Source organism: Pezoporus wallicus, unplaced genomic scaffold, assembly GCF_028554395.1.
Source record: "Pezoporus wallicus isolate ANWC-B61680 ecotype Strahan unplaced genomic scaffold, APGP_CSIRO_Pwel_v1 contig_1278, whole genome shotgun sequence".
In the NCBI taxonomy this organism is placed as follows: domain Eukaryota; kingdom Metazoa; phylum Chordata; class Aves; order Psittaciformes; family Psittacidae; genus Pezoporus; species Pezoporus wallicus.
In genome coordinates, this window is record NW_026640895.1 from 567,501 (window position 1) to 594,174 (window position 26,674).

Consider the following 26,674-nt stretch of genomic DNA (forward strand, 5'->3'; position numbering starts at 1 on the left):
GTCAACAGGCAGGAAATCTTTGAACCAAGTTATTTCAGGGTCAGGATTGCCACTGGCTGCACATAACATGGTAGCTGTACGAGTTCGTTCAACGACCTTTAGCTGTGGGCCCATATCAATGGTGGGGAAACCTCTGGGAATTTGATCCTCTGCAAAGGAAATTGATGATTTGAAGAATTTTACATTAGTTACATAGTAACTCATGAAAGCCCCAACTGCCACTCTAATTAATGTTCAAGGGTACCCTAATTGTACACAAGGAACTGATGCAAAACTAGATACACAGGCAGTATTTTTGTAACTTACAGTGATCAAAATGCTGATAAAAAGTAGAAAGTTCATATTTTATACTTACTTATTAAATCGGCAGAGACAATGTACGGTGACTTCCAGGGACAGCAATTCCACTACTTCTCTGAGAAGCCTGTTCCAATGCCTTCCTACCTTTTTGGTGAAAACCTTTTTCCCTAATATCCAGTCTCAGCCTTCCCTGGTGCAGCTCAAGGCCATTACCTCTTGTCTTGTTACTCGGGAGAATAGACCAAGTAACACCACCTCCTCACTCCATCCTCCTTTCAGCTTGTTATAGAGAGTGATAAGGTCTCCCCTGAGCCTTCTCTTTTCCAGAGTAAAAAATCTCAGTTCCCTCAGCCGTAGATGAGGCCCTTAGTGACATGGTTTAGTAGTGGACTTGTCAGTCCTTGAGTAACTATTGGACTTGACTTTAAAGGTCTTTTCCAGCCTAGCTGGTTCTATCATTCTATGTAGCACATAATCATTGGACTCCCACTGTGGTACTTTACAACAGTGATGTTGCCTTGCTTGTGAAAAGGCCTTACTATTTTATGTGAAATATTGAATCACCATTCCTACCAACAACAGAGAAAAAAAAATTCCTTACATAAGACAAGTACATAAGGAAGTGTGACCACAGCATATAAGATTCAGCCAGGACCTCAGGAGACCCAAGTATATTTCTTGTTTTTATCATTACTACCTATGTGCTGTTTTTCTTCACATTTAACATCCCTGTGCTTCAGTTGCCCATCTGTAAGATGGGTATGAAAGTCCTTTACTGCTACAGAGAAGTGCTATGAGGATGAATCCATCATAAGATTACAAAGCACAGAGAAACTCTAAACAGTAGAGCTATGCAAATATTAAAGCTAAAGTGGTAAGAATGGGTACAGCCGTGTCAACTAAAACACTTAGACATGGTCAAAAGTCCTCACTCACTCTAGCGCAGTCAATAGCAAAATACTAAGAAATGCTGACAAAAAAGAGCAGTTCACCTTCTCAAGATGATACACGCTAGCAAGTAACACTGGAAGCACAGTGAGATCAAACAATTTCTCATAAATCAAATTAGCAAATCAAATAATCTATTTGAGTTACACCATCTTGCTCTTCATTTCCATTGAAACTAAAATAAATTGTTGCTAGATAATTGTTACTATTTCTGTTCAAAAAGGACAAGCAAAAAAGAAAAAAATCAAAGGATCAATACTAACTGTGAAACACATATCCTATTAAATGTCTTGATTGGTGGTGATTGACATGCAATTGATCAAGGGATAAAAATAACTTAGAAGAAATTGTCCAGTATCAACAAGCTTTCATGAAAAATGTGTAATTTTTTCAAATAAGGAAGTCTTCAGAATTTTCAGAAAAATGTATAGCAAGAAAGCACATCCTATACATTTCGCAGTTCCTGGGGTCTGCTACTTCCTATAAACTTTTTAATCATTTGCAATACAAACACACATATATACTAGGTAAACAAAATTCTCTAAACAAGTTTGCAAAACACTTATAAACTAGTATTTCTACCAATGAGTGGTTAAGTATCGATTTCTTCACTAGCTATAGGCTCGTCCCAGAGAAATGTATGTTTCATGCCTGGGTTTCTTTTTTTTTTTACTTTGAGAGTAACTGACAAGATTTGTCTTGTGACACAGAACAGGATTTTTATGACCTGACCCTTCCTTTCCTACTTGGCTCATACAGAAAACCCTGGAGTCCCTTTTGTAAATACATAAGTGTACAACAAAGCGAATCTATCTTGAATACTAATAGGATGGAGTAGTAAGAGCTTTCCTTTCTTATTTTTAATAGGGGCAATTAAATTCCATTCATTCGCCTTACGCATAGAATCTCTTTGAAAGAATGCTGTTCATGAAATTTTCATGAGAAACATCACAATGTAACAGATTCAAGTTGACAGAACTGTTACATTTTTGACAGTTGTGGCTTGTTTCCAGTCTGGCTTTCAGGTATTTGGCAATAAACCCCAATATTTGACATCAAATGGACAAGGGAAATAATGAAATTCCTCATTGGAGTGCTTACCACAGTGGATTTAGTTTTTACAATGTTGATCGTTTTATTTTTTTCTCTGTAAGTTTATTAGTGATTTATATAAAACTGTCTTTATACTTTGATGATACCAAGTTTGACAGATAATCAAACACACTGCAAGACAGCTGAGCATCAAATCAGTGAACAACTGCCTCTCAGCCACAGTAAGACAAAAGTAAATATTCAAAAAGTTTGATATATTGGTAACTCTACAATTTTGCATAGGATGGAAAAAGATATTTTTCACTGCACATTTATATTCTCAATAGGTTCTAAACTACAGTATATATCAGTGTTCCCTATTAATATTCAGTTCTAGTGAATTAGCTTCTAATTCATCAACAATTTAAATCAGACTTGACCTTCTCAAAGCCATTTGGTACTGTCATTTTGAGAGGCTATTAAAGGGCAGATTTCTCTGTCCTTGTGCTTGGGGAATCATACATGTAATACGTATTTTGTTTAGGATGACAGATACAAGAGATTTAGAAATAGAGCACATTATTCGAGTTTGTTAAGTGTCTTAACAGCACTGCATTCTGTTACTGGCATTAAGAGAATGCTTTTAGTACTGTGCTAGTATCATTTCCAGTTGCTGGAAGAGCTCTACAAAAGTTATTTTTCGCCAAATGTATAATCTGAACAATGGAGGGGCAACTAACAAAGACTGGTTACCACATGAACTTAAGAAAGAATGTTATGAAATGGCTTTGCCTCGTTTCCCATCACTGTTGTTCTTAGGATTTCTAAACTGTCTTTCTGTGTATTCAATCTGTTTGACATTGCTTATATGTAAACAATGTCCTTGAGGGTGGTGAGGCACTGGAATGGGTTGCCCAGGGAAGTTGTGAATGCTCCATCCCTGGAGGTGTTTAAGGCCAGGCTGGACAGAGCCTTGGGTGGCATGGTTTAGTGTGAGGTGCCCCTGCCCATGGCAGGGGGGTTGGAACTAGATGATCTTGAGGTCCTTTCCAACCCTAACTATTCTATGATTCTATGAGATTCCTATTTCTGCTTCCAGTTTTGTCAAACTGGTAATTGCTCTTCTTCCAAGCAACACCTATATAAAAAGCACAAAACCCTCTACATTCAGATTTCAATATATCTACACATTATCCCACACATACTTTTCACACATGTCTGACAGGTAAGCCTGTGCTCACAGAGCACAGCTTTTATATGTAAACAGTCATTCTGATAGAGTGGTAATCTGGAAACAGCAACCAGTTAAATCATCCTCTACTCAAAAGAAACCATACTTACCTTCAACAATACCTACAAAGAAAAAAGCTGTGCCACAAGTATGCATCCTAAACCTTTTTGCTCTTCCTTTAACTGTTTTCTGTTACCTCAAATGAAAAAAGTGTGTGATTCTTTCACAAGATTTCAGAAACTTTCCAAGCTACATCTGAAGTTATACTGTCAAGCCTGTGCATATACAAAAGCTGGATCCAAAGAAGGAACAGGATTTCAGACAAACCCAGTACAATAGATCTGACTTTTCATGATAAACCTACTCAGCTGTACAACACAGCTAAACAGATAAAAAACCCAGTGATCTTCAATATTTCTGTTAAGGATCTCCTTCCACATTAACTCTATTTGCACCATTGAAACTTCTATGTTCCAGAATAACCATGTTAACCCGTAGTTAAATCACTGTAATCTGCCTAACTGAAATATGTATTAAAAGTGTTTCACTATGGCTCTTAAAAATATTGTCCTATGTGAATCAATTATTCTCACTGTGGAAATGGGAGGTGGTTTTCTCCATTCTATTCAGGAAGAAAAAAAAACCAAAACTATTCCAAGATTCACTGATAGCTTTGCCACAGGCAAATTTTAATCATTTTGTAGCTCACAGAATAAAATGGCACACATGGAGTATTCCCAGAATATACTATAGATACTGAAGATAAACTGCCACAATAAAGTTTATTATTTCAAAGAACAGTGTAAATAAAGCTTTTATTTTCACTATTCCAGATGGCAGCAGCATATAATTTGCACTGTTTTGACATCATGACCGTATTATTCAAAATCATTCTTCCTGCAACTGAACTGAACAGAGGATTGAGAACAGTAAAATCAAAGAGAGTAGGGGAGGAAGTAAAATCAGCATTTTGCAGCAAAGTTGCTATTCTATTGAAGAACCATGCATGTGAATAAATTGAAAAATAAAGCCAAAGTCTTTTCTAATTATGTCTAAAAGACTAATTTGGTTTTAAAAGATATAAAGCATCAGAAAAGTACTAGTTAATAAACATTATTCCTATTGAAATTTTTTAGAAAGTAAATTTTGCCAAACAAAGTAATTCTGAACAGATGGGTACTTTTACTTTGTGGTTATGTAAGTCAGTAAAGGAAGGTAATGGCTACACTGTAAGAATAGATCTAGGTATCTATTGGGATTTTTCTTAAACTTCATGCAATTATACCACACAAGCAAAAGGAGTAAGACATTGATAAGATGATCTGAGACTCACTGTTATTAAATATCCAACAAGAGAACAGCTGCCTATATAATCCCACCAAAAACCTTGCATTTAAAAATATTCTCCATATATTGTGCAAAGCACTTTTGATGCAAAAGAAAACAAATTTGTTCAGTAGTTCTGTATGCAATTACCCTGCAAATTGCAAAGTAATGCCTATATAACAGAACACAGAGACACTTAGACCAAATTATCACTTGTATGAATGTTGAAGCAGCAATTTCACATTGCATTAAGTCAGTTAACATTCATTGTTATTAGGATTTAGCTTTAAATAAGTTCTCTGTTTTAAAAAATGAGTGCATTGAGGCTTTGAAATTAGATAACGTCATAATGATAAAAATGGAAAAAGGAATTTGCATTTTTTGTCAGTTCTCAAAATCTGCTAAATTAAAGACTGCACATTGCAAGCTCTTTCAAAAGTGACCTGTCTCACTCACATGAACAATGAAATAGCTCTCACTCTCCTTTAACGATGACAATCTGAATTACAAGAATTAACATTTAGAGAGTCACCACTCATGTGAAAACACAAGCTTCAAATTAAGGGTTTATTCTCACATTTGCACTCAGGCACTGACATAGTTTACAGCACAGCATACCATCTGAACATCATACACCCAAATCTGGTTATGACTGAATGTCTAGATTTCTGCTTACTGGGAGTGAAAACGGAGATAACAAAGGCCGTGTACAATTTGGGTGTCCTCAACACAAGAAAGTCATGGAGCTGTTGCAGCAAGTCCAGAGGAGCGTCACGAGGATGATAAGGGGGCTGAAGCACCTCACATACAAAGACAGGTTGAAAAAGTTGGGGCTGCTCAGCCTGGGAAGGAGAAGGCTCTGGGGAGACCTTAAGGCAGCCTTCCAGTACCTAAAGGGGGCCTACAATAAATCTGGAGGGACTTTTTACAAGGGCCTGCAGTGACAGGACACGGGGTATTTTAAGTGCAGGGTAGCATATACTTAGGAAAAGAAACAATTCTGAAGCTGAGAGGATACAGCATCCCACATATTTCCATATCCACAAGAATGAATTATTTTGCATTGATGAATAAAAGACAAGAGAACAACAAAGGACAGTGATACGAATTTCCATGACTACCATTTCTAATCTGAGAAACAATTTCCAGACAGGGTTCAGATTTAGATTACACCAGATCAGGGTTAAATTTGGGAAAACATGATTGTTCTATCTAGTCAATATTTTTAACATATCGCTATTTGTTCCTGTGTTCTCCTTACTTTCATTTGAAAAATAAAGAGGGAAGAGTAGTGAAGTGATGGCAGTCTTTGGTTTAAGGTTTAATTTTTCACATCACACACAGTTTTATAATGGAGTAAATAATGAGATCAGCAGCACATTCACATGTACACCAGATCTCAGTTCTTATGTTAGTAGTCTGAAGAGACTACTGTTGGTACAGAACACATAAAGACATTATTTTCTTTTTCTCCTTCTCCCTTCTACTTATTAATATTCTGTCTTAAAATACTAATGTTAGTAAGTATGTATGATACTTTTTATAAGTAATTACCTCATACTCATTCTTCAGTATGAAGCAACAAATCATCACAATAAGGTTGTAACACATTAATTTGAACTGAGAAGGGGGCAGAAGGTCCTTTGTTTTGCTTCATCAAAAAGGAGAAGAGAGAAAAAGTGAACAGTCTGGCAAAGGAGTTGTCAGAACATACAGTCCCCCTCACCTGCCTTCCTCTCTAGTGCACTACATGCCTAAACCTGTGTTTAAAGCTTAGGTAGTGATAATACTTCCTAAGACAGTCAAAAGAACTCAGCTTGTGATCATGGCTATTTCTGATACTGATTCTACACAGCTTTGCATGAGTTGTTTCCTCAATGCAGTAATGTTACTGAATGTTTTTTTAATGCAGCCTATATACCCTGCAGCCCAAACTGATAACTATACTAACTGCATTAATGTAACAGCTACAAAACTTAAGGAACTGACAAAGGAACCATAGTGGCAAAATCATAACTTTGTGTAAGTCTTGCTCTCAAAGGATAATACTATTTTTTTTTCATTTCTAGCTGGGCATAAAACTTGTGCATTTTAGAAAGAGAAAGGGGAGGTTTTTTACTTTGATAAGTGGATATAATAGTGCCCCAGAAGGCCTACAGTTTGATCCCTTAGAATAGGAAATAAGGAATAAGGGTGATGAAATTATATTCCTCAAGTTTTGACAAAAGCCACTTCACTCAGGATGTTAAAAGCATTTTTCGTGCAGTGAATTAAACAGTATATTCAAAGTAGAGGCTATGCCTTGCACTACAATGCACCCATACAGATACAGCAATTTGGCTGCTATTGCAGCGTTTCAATAAACAGCAAATACAATGATGAATAACAAGCAACAAAAGTGCTATTATTGATTAAGAGAATGAGAAAAAAGAGGTAGCCATAACAGACAATGAACTTTAGACAAACACAGGTAAAGAGGATATCCCTTGAAACTCTATTACTGAGCATTGCACTATTACTGGTACAAAGTATGCACTGTTTTTCTACTTCTAATGCAACATTCATCTTCACTGATGTGCATGCTTAAAACGTTCATAACACATGACTACAGATACAGATAGGTGAATCTAGAAAAACTAGCAGATACAGTTGTTTCCCATTTTTATGGCTTGCTTGGCTTTTTTCTCCCACGCCTTTCTACCACTATGAACATACACCTATCAATTAAAAAAAAAAAAAAAAAGCTTGATGAGACAAGACACATGTAAAGACAATAAAACAGCAGTTTCTGCTGTACACTCCTAATATTTATAAGCAAAAGACAGAATTTGAAGTGCTGTCAGATGCTAAAACACAAGGCATCTTTGAACCTGTATGAATCTTTAATGGAAGCAAGAAAGTATTTCCTGTATGAGAACATGGTGATGTTTTTTCCTGGTGGCCTGGCTATGGAGGGAACAGGTATGCTCTAGTCCTCACTGTTCACCTTCCTGAAAATGAGCAAGGTATCCCTCTCACCTCTAATGCCCACCTACGGCAACATTCTCTCTCTCTCACAGATACTGAGAAGACACCTAGGGATCTGCTAGCAGGGAAGGGTAAGAAAAGAGAAGATGGTAGACAGGCACTGATAGGCATTTCTTTTTTGCTTGAGTTATACTACTTAAGTTGAAGTATCCTTGAGGAAGTGTCCAGACAAAGAAGGCAGAGGATTCTTCTCAGGTAGAAGATTCTTCTCAGAAAATCACTTCTGTTCTGGAAGAATACAGAAGAGCTTTCTTTCTTGTCGAAGACACACATTTCTTAAAACCTTGCTTTCTCACAGTTCTATGTTCAAGTTCAATAATTAGTGCTGCCTTGAAAATACCCTTTAATGACTACTGAGGTACACAGCAGAACCTTCTATTAACACTTAATAGTTTACATGTGGGTGAAGACATAGATGTAGTAATGTAGGAGTGTTACTATTTCTAAAGACTGAGGCAGCGAACACTTCAAGGTTTCCATGTCAGAAAGACTCCGAGATTCATGATGTCGCGCAATTTTGCAATGCACTATTAAACCGGTATTAGAACAGGCTGTGGCCTGAGACTTTGACTTCTACCTGACATTTTGCTGCTGCTCTACACTAAGTAAAGGGGACTAGTCTCTGATTTAATATGTTTCACATTATAATAGGAAGAGCCATTTTCATAAAAGATAAGTAATGTTTGTAGTCTTGAGTTAATGTGTGGAAGAAAATACTCAACATCCTGCCATGTGTTCTAGCATGGCAGAGGTCTGGAAGCAGGCATACCATGCCTGGTGATGCAAGGCAGTCGTCATCTGCAGAGAACTAGCATTTGCATTCTTCCAAAGCATTTTTCACAGTAATGATCATACGTCCTTGAAAGAGTTATTGTGACCTGTTATGAACTGAACTAAGCAAACTCAAGTGAGGTTTCTGGAAGACTGAAGGAGAGATGTACTTTAAACATTGACATGTCCACATTCATCTAGTAACAGCAGCTAATATTTCTATTGGGACTGTAAATGAGAAATAGAGCAGGGATTCCTCCATAAGATGTTGAGCATACAACAAAACCAGATTTACTCAGCTCTTCTGTAATTCTTGTTGAAATTTACTCAACTAATTACACAGCAAATTATATTGTCAGTAATTTGAAATAGGATTTTGGCTTGGCATAAGAGCACAGGATGTTAAGTGGGATTTTTAAAAACTGTTTTACATGCTGAGCTCAAGCTCCACACCTGTAAGCCCATTATAATTATTTTAAATAATTATGAAATTCAGTGCTACCTCTAAAAATGTAATGAAATCCACAACTGCAACAGGCAGTGTAAAATGAAATTCATTACAGACTACAGTCTGAGTGAATATCTCCAAATTTGAAATAAAAAATGTCATCAACAATATCTGTAAGCATCTGCTTGCTAAATATTTAACAGTTTCTATACAGAGTATAGGCAAGCTTTTTGTTTCCACAGTTTCCTTTTAAGAAAATTTTCTCACCAACTTTCATCTAGCTGATCAAAGATGATCCTAATGACATAAGGCCTACTTTCTAAAAAAACGTAGAGAGGAGGGTTGTTTTTTCTGGTTTTGCTTTAGGTTTTATTATTTTTAAATAAGTTTACTGAAATTAAAATTATAGTTTTCTAATACAGATACAGTGATGTTTCAGTTCCAGAGAAATACTGCACTAGCATGGACATGAGGAAGTAGCTGTTCTGTGGCTGGAAGCCACGGGCCTAAATAAGTCCTGATTTACTGTTTGAGGAGTCCACCTTGATTGCTAGAAGGCTGAGAGAGTCAGGATGTCAGGTGGGCAGGACGACAGTGTGTGTACGTAGAAACGCATATGAGAAGGAATAGAAGGTAAGTTTCACGCTAGGACAGTTTGAAAATTCACCAGAAACTGTTCTCTGTAAAATAGTTAATGAAGTCCAACAGCTGTGGAGAGAGAATTCTTGCCTTTAAACAGACACAGTGTCGATAGACGTAAGCTTATTATGTTAACAGACATAAGGTTAGCATATCACTGTATTGGTCAAGCACATCAAAAATCTGTGTAAGCACAAAAAACCTGCGTGTCGACTCTGTGGACAGACTTAACATGTAAGTTACATGAAGAAGGTACACAAGAAGAGAACAAAATGCTCGAAAACAAAAGATCTGAATCTCTTCAGTGGTGAATTACCACTCAGTAAGAGGCCTGTGCCATAGAAGCAACACAAACAATTGCCTGAAAGCGTTGGGGTTCTATCTGATTTCAACAATTTGACTGTTTCTCCTTGTATTTATTAGTAATAACAGCTGTCATTGATTTTATAGCTAAATACAAAACTAATTTCGTTCAGAGAAAAGAGATATAACTATTTTCCTGTAGGCTAGAGAGGTAGGCATGAAGACTATTATGTGCAATCTCTACAAGCAATAGGGAGCAGGTCAAATGTTATAGTAATTGAGAAGCAATTTCTGCCACTGAATGAATACATAGCAATAAATCTTAGACTACACAATAGTATTCCAGTATCTTTTTGTACATGAAAAAGACCTAAAAAATTAATCTGTGCATGCTAACCATCTTTCTGCTTCTATTTTATTAAAACATGCTATCTTGAATAAGTGCTACAATGTAAGCTTTTCCGAGGATTAACTGAAAGGTAAAACAGGGATTACAAAAAGAAGGCCTGGTTGGTTTTGACTTTTCAGTAACCTCCAACCTCTTTGGCATATGGGGAAAACATCTTGATAATATTAGCTAGCTTTTTTTTTTTTCTTTAGTGTTCTTGCTTAAAGTACAGTGCTTCTGGAAAAGGTTTGTCAAAACTATTTATCCTGATGTATTAAAACCTTTCTGACAAAAATTATTTTTAACGTTTACTGTGACACATCTGAGCCTTCATGTTATTACAGGACCTGATTCAGGTATATGTGTTCATAAACACTATTATCTCCAAAGTCCCACCTTAATGTCTTTTCCCTTAAAAACCCAGCCACCCTAAACAAGCACCATCAAGAGCTTTGAGAAAAACATTCTTGCAAATTTTGGCCTTAGAAATCTCAAAGCTAGAGGAAAAACTTTATTTATTGTGTTGTGTAAACCATTAGGCCATTTTTCTTTTTCCAAGATATATATTCAGGATTGCCTTATTGAATTACTCTTTTGGTATTTAGTAGCTGGATTTGCAAAAAGTCAGTGCAGATCATAGAGATCACAGCTGCAGAAACACTTCCTCAAAGTTCTTGCCGGAAACACTGGAAATCTCCCTCCGCACCAAGAAGTGTGAGAACCCCTAGAAACTACTGGCAACTATTTGGTAAATTTCCACATCTCTGTTGCTATGCCTGTGATCATCTTTATTAGCTCATAGCAAGTAGGATGATATGCGCTGCTGAAGCTAACTTACATCTTCAAAAAAAAAACCAAACAAAAAAACAAAACAACATTGCCAGATATCTTCTGCTGGTCTTGAACAGTTAACAGCAAGCACATTCAACTGTTTCAATCAGTTTTAAGTGAGCTTATAATAAACATCTTTCTCAAAACAAAATCTAAAAAACAAGTACAATATATAATTAAGAACTACCACAGGTAGTATTCTTATTTATTTTGTGCATGAATTTAAGCACAACAGCTGTTGTTTCAGAAAAGGAGACAAACATTCCTTAGAAAATATCCTAGTCTTTATGAAAAGCAAAATTAAACCCAACTACCACTTGCAAGTTCTTACTTCCAGTTTTAAACTTAATGCTGGATATCAGAAACTATAAAGGGTTTAAAAGTCAGGGTACATCAGCTGCAAACTGGGGGGCTACTCTTCCAATAATCCTGACTCAGGAAAAAGTATGTATACATTATGGAGTAACAACATATGTAGTAATGCTAAATGAACTTATGCACAACACATGCAAAACCAGTAAGTAACAGTGTAAATTCTGTGGCTTTTTTTCTGGGTATGTGGGATTAGCTACAGAAGCTTTCATTCTGTCCTGTCTTTTTAAACCCTAGGTAAAATTTCTTTTCAATGAAGGTAACTGTCGTGGTTTAAACTGTCAGCCACGCAGTCTCTCTCTCTCACTCCCCCCCTGCCTTCTTCCTCTCCCCCTACTTCTGGAGGGACAGAGAGGAGAATCAAAAAGAATGCAACTCCCACGGGCTGAGATAAGAACAGTTTAGTAACTAAGGTATAACACAAATCACTACTGCTACCACCAGTAATAATAATGATAAAGGAAATAACAAGGGAAGAGAATACGATACCACCCGCTGAAACGAACCTGACCGAGCAGTGAGTGTCCTTCCGGATAACTCCGAGTTACAAGCCAGGCATGACGTGCTGTGCTATGGGATACCTTTATGCCTAGTTTGGGTCAGGTGTCTGTCTCTGCTTCCTCCCAGCTTCCCCTCCTCCCTGGCAGAGCATGAGGCTGAGAAAGTCCTTGGTCAGACTAAACATTTGAGCAGTAACTAAAAACACAGGTGTTATCAGTGCTGTTCCCAGGCCGAAAGTCAAAAACACAGCGGTGTATCAGCTACTAAGAAGGAGGAAAAATGACTGCCACTGCTGAACCCAGGACAGTAACAAAAATAATTTCAATAGCTATTCTTTATGTAATATTATTTTGCAAAGCATTTCACAATGCAGACCTGTCTGTTATAGTGAAAAATGGGTACAGTGACGTCTTTATAGCTCCATATAAATAGAGCAGATTTTTCAAAGTTCATAATGAATTCCTTATGGTTTACAGTATTTGGTTTTATCATATGGAAGACAGTGAGAGCATTCACAGTATTTCTGAGTCTAAAAAGCACCTGCTCCAAACCAGTTTTAATGATAAACCCACTATATATAAAAAAAAAATTCAAAATCAGTTTTGCATCATTCTAGAACATTGCATAACTAAAAATTGTGAAAAAACAGTATTGTTCGACATTTCTTAAATGTAGGCACTCTGTTCCAAATAATTACATGCAGAAAATTATTTCTTGACTGTCTGCCAATGCTTTAAAACTTTTTAATTCCATGATTCCTTAAAGCAAATGAGTACCCTCATTGAGAAAACTGACTGCAAGGGAACTATCGATATACTTAAATATGTTGCTGAACCAACTGTCACATGTTCTAAATTTATTGCCATTTCATTTCAGAGGTTATTTCATATTATGCTTTCTTCCTACTCCAAAAGCAAATCAGATCAGTTACAAATTTCCCCCCCACACCAAATATTACATTCTCTTTCTCTGCAAGTGAAATCAACTTGTATGCATATCCCTTATCTGCTTGAAGATTCATACAGCACTGTTTAGATTTTATGGTGAGTACCATAAAAGCGCAGACATGCATCATCAAGAACACTTCATTTCACCACGGTATTTGGGCTAGTTCTTATGCTAAGCAGATACAGCATTGCAGAGAAATAAATTTTGTTTCTAAATTATTTTCTAATATCATGGGAAGAACAAGGCAGCCATTTAGTGTATGCTTGTATCACTACACATTAAGCTTCTTAGTGCCTAGCAGGTAGCCATTTCATGCAAGCAAAACTGAAAATTAGTTACTAGAAATCTAAGATAGAAGACCAAAAACCAGTTTTCAAGTTGATGTTTTGGCAGTGCAGATTCACTAACACGCACACATGCAAACCTTGATTAAAAAGTGACACTGTATTTTATCACCATTCATGATTAGTAACTCTTTTCTAGATCACAATTATATGCTAAGACAAAAGAGCACTGAGTTTTTAGCACTATATCGAAGTATCTGCTGATTGTTAGCTAATTGGTAAGATCAGCACTTAATACCACCACTTGCTTTAGCAGCTACGCTTTGGACTTCCTATGTTATTCAGATGTTGTGAGATTGAAAGTTCACAGCTGGAGGCTGTAGGGAAGTAGGCAAATTAGCAAGTTTTCAGACAGTATGAGATGTTAGTTTAATAATTGTCACAATAAAACACATACGGTTTCTATTCTTCTATTTGTGTGCACATACAACTAATTAACTTCAATAGGAGTTACAGAAGTGCATCAAAACAATAGATGCTGTAAAACCTAGAATTATTTTTTTTTAACACATGAAAACAACATTGCACCTGTTTGCATGAAACCCCCCCACAAAATACTCTATAAACTGAATACCACCTGTATTCTACTATTAGTAGTCTCAAAAGTGACACTGGTACCTTATTTTACTATGCCCATAATGTTTTAAATGATTTCTGTTGTTCTAATGCTTTTTAATTGCACTTTTTAATCAAGTGTCTGCTGAGGTCTACCATGCCAGTGCAGTACAACCTCCCATTCAAGTACAGAGGTGCTGGTGTTTACATTCTGCCAGTGTGTTGTAGTGAAGGGTTTGCTGTTTGCTTGTTCACCGTGGTTAGCACCAGAGGAAAGTAAGACTTAGAAGGATTTTACTTAGGGCTATAAAATTCTGAGGATTTTACTTAGGGCTATGAAAATCTGAGGATGAATTGCTCTATACCCAAGATGAGAGCTCTCCCAGCTTCCGTATTGCTTTAACATTTCAGACAAACTGTATACTTGCAACACTGAATGCTACAAGGCCACTGAATGAGATTTGGTGTCACTACCACTATTTCTGAGTGTGGCAATTTACTCTTCCATTTCTTAGCCTAGAACTTATGATGAAGATCCCACTTCTGAAGCTGTTGAAGAGTTATTTCGCAGTGTACTGCCTTGTAAGAAGAAGGTACAGAAAATAATTATGATGAGTCACATGCTTTCTGCCTTTTCTAGGCAGGTTCTTCATGTGCAAAAGGATAGACAAGTTCACTCACAATATGGTGAAATAAAGATAAGAGTGCATGCCAGGCACAATATAAAGGGTAAAAGACCGTGAGTAAAACTCTCAGAAGAATTATAAGCATGCAATTCTGAAAGAAGCAAAAAAAAAAAGCAACATCTGCAATATGAATATACACGAGATGCTTGTGCTCAAACTCAAACCAGCCTAATGATCACATCTGCATGTAAACTCCGAACTTTAAATGTGATGAAGACATATGTGGTACTTACAAACTGAACAAGAAGTCTCAGTTTGTTTCTGAGCAGTGAATGTAATAACACCATAATCACTTCACACATATTAACAGTCATTTCATGTTTTCCAAATTGAGTAATACTGTATTTTATTGTGAGGTGCTTTTTCACTTCCAGAAAAAGAATTATTCTAGCTAGTAATAGACCATTAAGAGCAAGAAATGGTTTCCATTTCTTTTTGTATACTACCAAATGCCATACAGTCACAGTGATTCTTAATGAACAGCTTTGCAAATGATGATCAAATAGAGTTACAAAAACTAAAAAAATCCTTAAATCCTATTCTGTTCTTTTTAGAATTATTTTTTAATTTACTTTATGTTAACTCTAAATTTGCATTGCATATTGGGGAAAATGCTAAATATGACAGAAAATACAAAAAAAAATATGGTTTTGTATACAACCACACACAGATTGCTTCTTGTGAACTTGAAGCTCACAAATGGCAAGAATATAGAAATAGGTATGGAGTCCTACAGTGGATTAACCTTCATCACCACTTTTACTCAGAATGTTAGCTGCTTATTTGGCCAACAACTAATCCATTTTACTTTCTTCTAACAAGTCCTCAAAGCAAAAAGTCCTTCTAAAAATATTATTAAAGGTTAAGCAAACAAACAAAATAAAACCAGAGAGAAATAAAAGCTTATGCTAGAAAAAGATAAAATTTCAGGCTGACTTCAGGGACATTAAGTCACTTCTACATTTTAATGAGGAAAACCATAAAGACCAATGATGATTATACAGTTTGTAGCAAACAGACATCTTAGAATGAGCAGGTTTCCTTAAGTGGCACACAGCCAGTATGCTCAAAACCAGCTCAGGTTCATGTGGCCTGGAGTGTTTCAGGAGCAAGCCATTGGATTAATTTGGGAAAAATATACAGAGAAGGTAAAATAATTTGAGTTTTACAACGCGGATGTCTCCTTCTGTATTTCCTGCTCATATTAAGTAGAATTTGCAAGGAGTTCTACAGGACTGTTTTAAAGTCCAGCATCTATGAGCAAAGAGCTGAGGTGAGCAGCTCGAGAGAGGATGCCTTCAACACCTGAGCAGGGGGAAGCTCAGTGTCCAGGAGCCTCAACTCAGAGCGACAAGAGCCACTGAGGGAGCCTCAAGTCCTCGACAGGACCTGCCCAGGAGCCGGCAGCTCAGCTGACGAGAGCGAGCAGCTGACTCACAGGGACCAGAGCCAGGAGCAGCAGCACCAGCCCTGAGTGGTTAAAAACCTGCCCAGGGAGTGCGAGCGACCAGGAGCTGACCAGGAGCGTGGCGTGGCAGTTTGCGTGGCAGTTCGAGCGGGATGGTGAGCACTCGCCTTATGACCAGGGCCTGGTCTGGGAGCTCTGCTCTGGCTGCCCCGGCGGTGGCAGCGTAGGCACTAGAGCCGATGAGAGGGGAGGCTGCAGTGCAGAGCTCGGGGTGTAGAGAGTGCCTGCACTGGTCTGGTGAGGGAATGGTGCACAATGGGCAGGGCTGCACTCGGTGCTCCCTGGTGGAGGTCCTCCTGCAGCAGGTGGCTGAGCTGCGGGACACCGTCAATAGGCTGCGAGATGTCAGGGAAGCTGAGAGGAAGCAGGAATGCTTGCTCCAGGGCCAAACTGTGCAGGGGCCTCAAGCGTCCCCTGTAACTCAAGCGTCCCCTGTAACTCATGGAGGAAAGAAGGAGGCCATTAACCCGGGAAGCTGGGAAATAGTAACAACAACAACAACAACAAAAAACAACAAAAAAAGGAAGAAGAAGACAACTAAAAGCAAGGGGTTTCCTCCTAAATCTGCTGTCCCCACCCAGAACCGCTTGCTGTTCTGCAGGGGGCTAATGAAGAAACACACTCACACCATGAACAACCGGCTGATGCACTGCTAAAGAAGATCACTACTGGTGCTGCCAGCAAAAAGCAGCAGGTCGTAGTAGGAGGGGACTCTACTTTAAAAGGCACAGAGGCACCCATCTGTCAACCTGACCCAGTCTCAAGGGAGGTGTGCTGCCTACCAGGGGCTCAGATCACGGATGCTGCAGAGAGGCTGCCTGCTCTAGTAAGTCCTGCTGACTATTGCCCACTTCTAGTGATCCATGTGGGTTCTAGTGATATAGATAACAGTAGCCCAGAAAACATTAAGAAGGACTACAGAGCCCTGGGAGAGGTGGTTAGGGGATCTGGAGCTCAGATTGTCTTTTCATCAATTCTCCAGAATGAAGGGGAGCACCTTAAAAAGTCTGGGCAGATTGGCCAGATTAATAAATGGTTAGAACAGTGGTGCCATAGTCAGGGGTTTGGGTATTTAGAACATGGGATGCAATTTGGGAGGCCAGATCTACTGGAGGCTGGTGGAGCTGGTCTGCCAACAAAGGGGAAGAGAGGTTTTGGGAGGAGGCTTCCTAGGCTGGTCAAGAAAGCTTCAATCTAGATGTGTTGGGGGAGGGGGCATCATTCCATCCCAACACACCCAGTCAGTTGCCAGCACCTATCATAAATGCTTGGAGCAATGTAGAGATATTTCAGCTGCTCCAGCCAATGAGCCGGCTTCATTTGGAGCTTGGCTCAGATGCCTCTATACAAATGCCCGTAGCATGGGGAACAAACAAGAGGAATCAGAGATGTGTGCACATCTATGGGGGTATGGTATAACAGGCATCACAGAAACATGGTGGGATGGCTCCTATGACTGGAGTGTTGGAACGGAAGGTTACAGGCTCTTTAGAAAAGACAGGCCTGGCAGGTGGGGAGGGGGAGTTGCTATTTATGTTAGGGATAGGCTGGAGAGTATGGAACTCTGTCTAGGGACAGGTGAGCAGTCAACAGAGTTTGTGGGTCAGGGTCAAAGGGAAAACAGCTATGGGGGACATTACTGTGGGGATCTGTTACAGGCAGCCTGATCAAGAGGAATCTGTGGATGAAGCACTCTATAGAGAGATAGGAAAAGCCTCACGCTCGCAGGCCCATGTCCTCATGGGAAACTTCAACCACACTGATATTTGTTAAAGGGATGGCACAGCCCAGCACAAGCAATGCAGGAGGTTCCTCAAGTGTGTGGAAGACAACTTTCTTCTACAAGTAATAGAGTAGCTGACAAGGAGAGGTGCTGTGCTTGACCTTGTGCCCACCAACAGGGAAGGGCTCGTTGGAAATGTGATGCTCCAGGGGAGCCTTGACTGTAGGGATCATGAGATGGCTGAGTTAGCGACCCTCAGGACAGTGACAAGAGCGTGCAGCAAGCTCACTACCCTGGATTTTCAAGAGAGTAGACTTTGGCCTCTTCAGGAACCTGCTTAGTAAGATTTCATGGGATACAGCCCTAGGGTGCATGGGGCCCCAAGACTCTTGGTTGATATTCAAGGATCACCTGCTACAAGCTCAGGACTGTTGAGTCCCGACTATAAGGAAATGGGGCATGAAGGCCAGCAGGACTCCATGGATGGATAAGGAGCTGCCGAGTAAAATTCAAAGGAAAAAAGAGTCTTACAAAAGGTGGAAGCAAGGTCAGGCAGCCTGAGAAGAATACAGGGATGTTGTCCGGGAAGCGAGGGACCAGGTAGGAAAGCTAAGGCCCAGTTAGAATTAAACTTACCTAGGGATGTGAAAGATAACATGAAGGGATTCTGTAGGTACACTGCAAATAAAAGACAGACTAGGGACAACATGGGTCCTCTCTTGAAGCTATCGGGAGAACTGGCTACCCTGGATTTCGAGAAGGCTCAGGTTCTTAATGACATCTTTGCCTCAGTCTTCACTGGCAAATGCGCTGACCACACCACCCAAGTCTTGGAAGGCAGATGCAGGGACTTTGAGAATGAAGACCTTGCACCCACTGTAGGAGAGGAACTGTTTAGAGACCATCTTCAGAACCTGAATGTGAACAAGTCCATGGGTCCTGATGAAATCCATCCGCAGGTTCTGAAGGAGCTGGCAAATGAAATTGCTAAGCCACTGTCCATCATATTTGAGAAATCATGGCAGTCAGGTAAAGTTCCAGATGACTGGAAAAAGGGAACTATAACCCCCATTTTCAAGAAGGGGAAAATGGATGACCCAGGGAACTAGAGACCAGTCAGTTTCACCTCTGTGCCTGGCAAAATCTTGAAGCAGATTCTCCTGGAAGGTATGCTAAGGCACATAAAAAACAACAAGGTGGTTGGTGACAGCCAGCATGACTTTACTAAGGGCAAATCCTGCTTGACCAATTTGGTGGCCTTCTACGATGGGGCTACAGAACTGATGTGCAGGGGTAGAGCAGTTGTTCATCTACCTGGACTTGTGCAGAGCGTTCAACACTGTCCTGCATGACATCCTTGTCTCTAAATTGGTGAGACATCAGTTTGATAGATGGACCACTCAGTGGGTAAAGAACTGGCTGGATTGCCGCACGCAAAGATTTGTGGTCAACAGCTCCATGTCCAGCTGGAGACCTGTAACAAATTTTGTCCCTCAGGGCTTGGTGGTGGGACCTGTCTTGTTCAACATCTTTGTCGGCGACATGGACAGTGTGATTGAGTACATCCTCAGTAAATTTGCCGATGACACCAAGCTGTGTGGTTTGGTTGATACACTGGAGGGAAGGAATGCCATCCAGAGGGACCCTGACATGCTTGTCAGGCAGGCAGACGCCAACTTCATGAAGTTTAACCATGCCGAGTGATCCCAGGCAGAGGTTGGGCAGAGAAGAGATTCAGAGCAGCCCTGCGCAGAAGGACTTGGGGATGTTGGTCAATGAGAAAATGAACATGAGCTGGCTTCAGTGTGTGCGTGCAGCCCAGAAACGTATCCTGGGCTGCATCAAAAGGAGCGTGACCAGCAGGTTGAAGGAGGTGATCCTGCCCCTCTACTCTGCTCTCGTGAGACCTCACTTGGAGTATTGTGTAGAGTTCTGGTGTCCTCAACATAAAAGAACATGGAACTGTTGGAACAAGTCCAGAGAAGGGCCACAAGGATGATCAGGGGACTGGAGCACCTCCCGTATGAAGACAGGCTGAGGACGTTGGGGCTGTTCAGCCTGGAGAAGAGAAGGCTGCGTGGAGACCTCCTAGCAGCCTTCCAGTGTCTGAAGGGGTCTACAGAGATGCTGGGGAGGGACTCTTCTTTAGGTACTGTAGTGATAGGACAAGGAGTAATGGGTTAAAACTTAAGCAGGGGAAGTTTAGATTGGATCTAAGGAAGAAGTTCTTTACTGATTGGTGAGGCACTGGAATGGGTTGCCCAAGGAAGCTGTGAATGCTCCATCCCTGGCAGTGTTCAAGTCCAGTTTGGACACAGCTTTGGGTGATATGGTTTATATGTCTCTGCCCATGGCAGAGGGGTTGGAACTAGATGATCTTAAGGTTGTTTCTAACCCTAAGTATTCTATGATTCTGTGCATACTACTTTAATAAAGAAGTGACCAATAATGAATCAAACCTTGATGTAAGTTTAAAAACAGTATGCATAATCCCGGAAAACAAAATCTGAATTTGCAGCAAAAGGCAGTCTGTGCACTATGAAATGATCTCAGAATCTAGCAAACAGCTCTGCCGTTCATTTTCACTGCCAGCTCTTCTATCACAAGAAAAAAAAAAAATTCATGTTCTCTGTGCAATTATTACTCACACAGGTGAAATAAATGTGCTTTATCCAGGATTTTCACTCAAATCACTTCTCAGTAACTCTCAACAATATTCTCTTTTAAAACATCAATGAATCCCAGCTGAAGCATGTCTGCTTGTCCCATGATATTGAAACTAACATATAAAGGCACTGCAGTTGAATAGTTAAAACCCTTGTCTATCTCAGGGCTCCCCTGTGATATTAAGTAGTTCAAGTAATTCACCACCTTTAAAGCCTCGACTGCTCTTGCCAGTTAACTCATCTTGACACTACACTAAAAAAAAAACAAGTTATCCGTTTCACAGATTTTACAAAACATGTTCCGGTAACTCAAATGGCCAAATATACTGTAAATATCGCAGCATAGAGATTTTAGAGGTAGCCCTCCAGATGGTCAGAGTTAACAGAATTTCGCTTTGCTCATCCCTATAGCTTGTGGCTCAAAATGTCTTGTGGTCTGTCTACAGTAACCACTGTTTTGTTTCCTGCTACGTGGAGGAAAGACACTTCTAGTGGAGATGGAAGTAGAGTTTCCAAAACTGACTGTGAATTCCCTGAAACAGCTCCAAATTTTTGTTCAAGTATAATACATATTCTGGAGTAATATCTCTTTCTCGCTTTGAAAGATACTAAAGTAAAAAAATTCTGAACTGGGTTCTAAGGTTTTTAAATGTCAGATCTTCTTTTTTATACTGAATATCCTGTTGTGATGGCATTTTGTGGCAACATCTTTTTTGTCTCTCCACACAAATGAATACAATAAACCATCTTCCAATTAAACTCCTTTATGACATACAGTATGGTGCTTCTCCTCTTTCTGAAAACCAACAAGAAGAACCTGAATCATCCAAAGTTTTTATGAAGATGCGATGCTTTTGAGCACTGTAATTCTGAGCATAAGAAAGTAGCAAATCAGCATATTCAACAGAAAAGAAAAACAGGCCACTGTGCCTGTGCAGTAACACTGAATGGGAAATAAGTTCTATAATATACAATATTACGAAGATGCAGAAATTTATTACAACTTCTGTGCAGTGTCTAGATCAGCACATTTAACCTCTTTGATGATGTCTTTACAGGGAACTTCTTTTAGTCTCTAATTATCGGTATTATTCTTCCTCTGCAGATTCTTTAGAAGCCTTTATGAATTTAATCAGGATCACTGCATTCTCCTGTATCATTAAATTTAAGCACATTCTGATTTCATTCTTACTATGGTTCCAGCTGATATTACCGCTCACAATAGCTGATCCTGATTTCTAAACTTGAAAATGCTATGAAATCTAACTACATACCCTGGCTTACAATCAGCTCCTTTAAGAGATCATGAGACATACAAATTCACATCCTCTGGTTCATTGCCTACACAATATACAGAGATACAAAATACATAGAAGGGATGCTACAAACAAAAGACTTCTATGAAATGAGCATGTCTCATCAACGACAATGAAAATAAAATATTTTGTTATCCACATAGTCAAAACACTTAAAGGTACTCCACCTCTCAGAAGTTGACCATATACGTTGTTAAATATTTGCATAAAATTGCATTGATTTTCATATGTGAAATTTCAAATTACTTGGGTTATTTTTATTGAGTATCTGAAAGAGATTTGCTGTACGTAGCTTCTGGAAGGAGGTAATAAAACGGCAGCTGTACTGAAAATATGCAGAAGGAATACAGCAGGGGTCCTCTGTATCCATGGGTGACATGAAAAAAAATCCGTCAGGACTGATTTATTTTTCCACTTTCCACATGAGAAGCAGTGCCACAAAAAAAAAAAAAAAAAACAACAAAAAACAATAAAAAAAAAACCACAAAAAAACACACCCCCCAACAAACAAACAAACAAAAAAACAAACACAAAAATTCCCCCCCCCCAAATCTTCACATGGATCATCATCTTCAAATATTCAGCTACAATAATGACAAAAGAAGTCAGATAAAAGTTTACAGCAAACTTTTTTAACAAAAGAAAAGGCCTGATGGATTTTTCAGCTAAGCAGAACATCATCGGGTCACAGAGCATATTTTTTTTCCTGTATTGCTTAGGCAATATCAAATTAAATCTCATTTTTATGGCAACATACTGAGAAGGTAAACAGTTCAGGAAACAGCAGCAAAACTTATGAAGCACCTGAATGAAATAATTCATTATGCAAGCTTAGGAGACTCATGTTAGAGCTCTCTTCGCAAATAATTAAAACAAATACAGTTCAGGAGGCAGAGGATGAGCACAAAAGGAGGACAGGCATAGGATGAGAAAGTCTTTCAATCAGTTATAAGCAGCATCAGAAAGTAGGTTAATGGAGGAAGCACAGGCTTGTTACAAAATCGAATTTCATTAAGGAAACAGTGTATTTATTTATTTTATTTAAATCTAAAAGCAGTAACAATGTGTTTGTGGTACTATATAAGAAAAAATGAAATACGGGCAATAAAGGATAAATACTTCATCAAATTAAAAACATCCTGGCTAAATTCATAAGTATGTTTATTCTCTAGCTTTAGAGTTGATGAATGTTACTGATCTGCATAAATAGGCCCTAAACATTCCATTTTGATATTTCAGGATATTCTATGATTTTGAGTCAAAATATTCACATTCTTAATATCCCTGTAACCAGCAGCCACTTCTTCCCTCCCAAATTTTCTTTTAAATAACATTTCAAAAGTTTATTATGAATTTATTTTATCAGTCTGGTAATTTACTTTCAGTTAGATATTATTTTTCCATTCTGTTATTAGTACCTGCAATAGCACATTAGAACATGAGCAACTCAGTGTTAGAGGAAAGTTTATTTAAATTCTGATGTAATATAGTACTTTCTGGGCCATGAAACTGGATGTTTATAGGCAGTGAGTGTTTTATATCAGTAGATTAAAAGCTGCATTTTCTTGTATCTATCCTATTGTAAAGGTTTTGGGCAAGAACAGTGTCACTGTATAGGCTTGTAGAAGGTCCAGCACAATGGTGCTTCAATTTTGATCAGAAACATAGAAAGTTATTGTAATACAAATACAATATTTGTTGATTGAAATATTAGATAAATACATGACAGCTGATGAAACCATATTATTCTCTACAGGGATTCTGAATCCACTGTTCTTTTCTTTTTATAAAACCCAAGTGCTGTTTGTGACAATGGAACATTTTCATTCATTCCACAGTGGAGCAAATGCAAAATAATGACTTAATATATGATAAGAGTGTGGCTAGTGAGAATAGGTCTATTTTCGTAAATAAATTACTTTGAGCTATCACATGCCCCAAAGTAAATGGACAGCTGCAACACTTTTCAGTACGCTATTAGTGTGCAAAGATAAAATGATGTACTTTTGCATAGACAAAAGCTTGGTACAATAGCCAAACCAGCTGATTTGTAAGATTCAAGACTTCATGCAGACTGCTAGGAAAATGCCTTTCAAACAGAAAGATGAGAATCTGACACAATTTGAAAGACTATTTCTGGGCTGTCAATCAGAAGAGGCCAAGAGATAAACACTGTATTTGCAAGTTACTGGTAACTTGACAAATGTAGATACAGAAATTAAGATTGCTGCACTGCTATATGAAATTTGGATTACAGATATACAAGAAAAAGGAAGCAAAAGCAATAGAGAAAATACCGACATCATAGTTCAAACATCAGATCATAGAACAAAAATGGTATCTATGATTTTTTCCCACTTATTTGCACTGATGAATGATTAGTTAAACCAAAATTAACTATTGAATAATAGCCTTCAATACAAGAAAAGGAAAATCATCAACACTGGTCTTCAATAATCAAATAAGGAACTTGAGTCTTGTCTTAGAAAAACTAACATAAACAATGTTGGTGGTGCTGTTCAGCCAAGAATTATTGCTTTTCAGCAGGGTGAGACGCGGAATAACTTTTACTAAAAAGAAAACTATTATACCGCAATAATATCTTGTCTATTTGCTTTGACAAGCGTCCTTTTTGATCGGAAGGCTGAATTTTAATTGGACTACCCTTTCGATGCTCTGCAAACACAAACAATGTAACTGTTTTTAAGTGGGATAGAGCAGAAAAATATACTTCCATGCAGAGAACTGAACATGTTCATGATTTTACGTAATGAAAAAGACTGGAAATGGAAAACACTAACTACATCTGTTGAGAAACAAAATAACACCTAAGCCAACAAAGGCAGTATAGGACAGGTTTCAAAACCACAACTACTGCAGCTCAAAAGGTTTCTCAATTTATCACAGAAAACAACACACCCTAACTCTGAAACTTCTAACTAGCAAATTCTCTGATACGATTTTTTAAAATAAGTTGGCTTTTTTGTAAATCATATGTTTCAAATGTCAATCTGTGGTTAGACATAGTCATTATCTGCAAAGAGGGGTTAACATTCATTCAGAGAACCATCTCTATAACCTTCCAGAAAGAAACAGCATAATATATGGATTTATTTTTTTTTTTGTTGTTCCTTGTCAATATCAAAGGACCCATGTGGAAAGCAGTTACAATGACAGAACAACATTCTCACTTCTCAGCGGTTTTCATTAGCCATGAATAAGTAATATTTTCACTTGTATGCAAGTAAACTATGAATAGCCCTCAATCACGCAGATCTTTATAGGACTTAAAATTTAGCAGCTAACTTTTAATTTACTAGTAGCTACTAGAAATTAAGTAACTATGCAAAATGCATTTTGTAAATCTCTATGTGCTATCTCTATTTTATGGAAAATTACATGTTGATACAATGCATTTTTATGACTCATTAGTCATTACATGGTGGGTTAATAGCATGACAGACAGTAAAATGCCAAAGCCCTAACTTTGCAGGAGTTATCACTGGAAGAATCTTTCTGCTCATATATTCATGGTCTTACATGTACTCTTCTGAAAATAAATAATTACTATCACCTTTGTTATCCAACAGCAGACAATCTGTTGCCCTTATTAAGTCTACCATCCATTTCAAAAAATAAAAATAAAAAAGTAAAATAATCACTAGTGAAAACAGAACATATGCAAGACTAAAAAGAACTGTCAGTTGCAAATATCAGACAGGACTGAAGAAAATCTGTTTTGTATCTGAAATAAAAGTACTTGCTTGGCAGAAGGCTTCAACTGTTCAACATCTTAACTGCATCGCTCAGTTCTTCCCTCTGAACTGCATCACAAACTTGAAAACCTGTTAAAGTGCGACACCATGAGGTATGGCTGCCATAGATAATTGTAACCCTGTGGGTGACAGGCAACTGACAGCACCCTGCGTCTGCTATTGCCCCAAGGTGATGATTAACACAGGGAAACCCAATCAAAACCCGCTCAAAATTTCTTCAGCCACACACAGACCAGATTACATTAAACTATTCAGAAGACCTGGGGCTCTGGAAAGTTCTATGAACTGAATTGTGAAATGGTTCTCTTGATTTTATGCATAGAATGGAGTGACTTTAGCTAATCAACATTCATTCTTTCAAGTCTTTCAGATCTAAGCCTGCAAAAGTGTCTATTCTTTGTATTGCTGGTGTCTCAAGTACAGTAGTTTCTGACAGTTAATCCAGAATTTCCCCTAATTGGCCACTACCATGGACTGAATTTAACTGACCTGTTGTCTACTGCAGGTGTATTTAATCACTCCTATGTAACTAGAATTGTATTTCATTTTTTTGTAGCCAGGCTATACTCTTTATTAGAAGGTGTGTTTAGTATCAGATTGTAGCATTTGTATGGCATAGAAAAGTAACATCTTTTGAGAATGTCAACTTTCTTGGTGCAGGTAATGTAACAAAGGAATAAACCTGTAATCAGGAATAAGTGAGCAGATTTGCCTAAGTGTTAAAATTCTCATTATTTGTAATTTCAAAATGACAGCGCAGTGAAGTAGGTTTATTAGCAATCTGGTTTGTGAAACATTAATATTCCCTAACAGAATGGTGAGAACAGGCTGCTTTTTTAATCTTGCTTCCGTTTCCAGCTTTGCCACTAACTTGTTCAACAGACAAAAGACAAACACTCACTACCTTCATTTCTCAGTTTTCCGGAGAGACAATACTCTTCACCGCAGCATAGGATCTGAAAGGCTGTATAGTTACTGGAAAGCTCATTTAGGTCACCAAAGATGCCTTCAGTATCAAAGTAATGCCATTCACACGATTTCTGCTTCTACAGAGCAGCCCTCTCTCTACAATGAG

At 38.4% G+C, this 26,674-nt stretch overlaps 1 protein-coding gene across 1 annotated transcript in view; it reads right to left on the reverse strand.

Moving 5' to 3' along the window:
• PTPRD (protein tyrosine phosphatase receptor type D) overlaps positions 1–26,674 on the reverse strand; it is a 218,202-nt gene that overhangs the window by 141,265 nt on the left and 50,263 nt on the right. The window contains 1 exon segment of the mRNA XM_057421164.1: positions 1–149. This exon segment is cut by the window's left edge and continues 40 nt beyond it. Coding sequence (XP_057277147.1) covers positions 1–114 — 114 coding nt within the window. The 5' untranslated portion in view covers positions 115–149.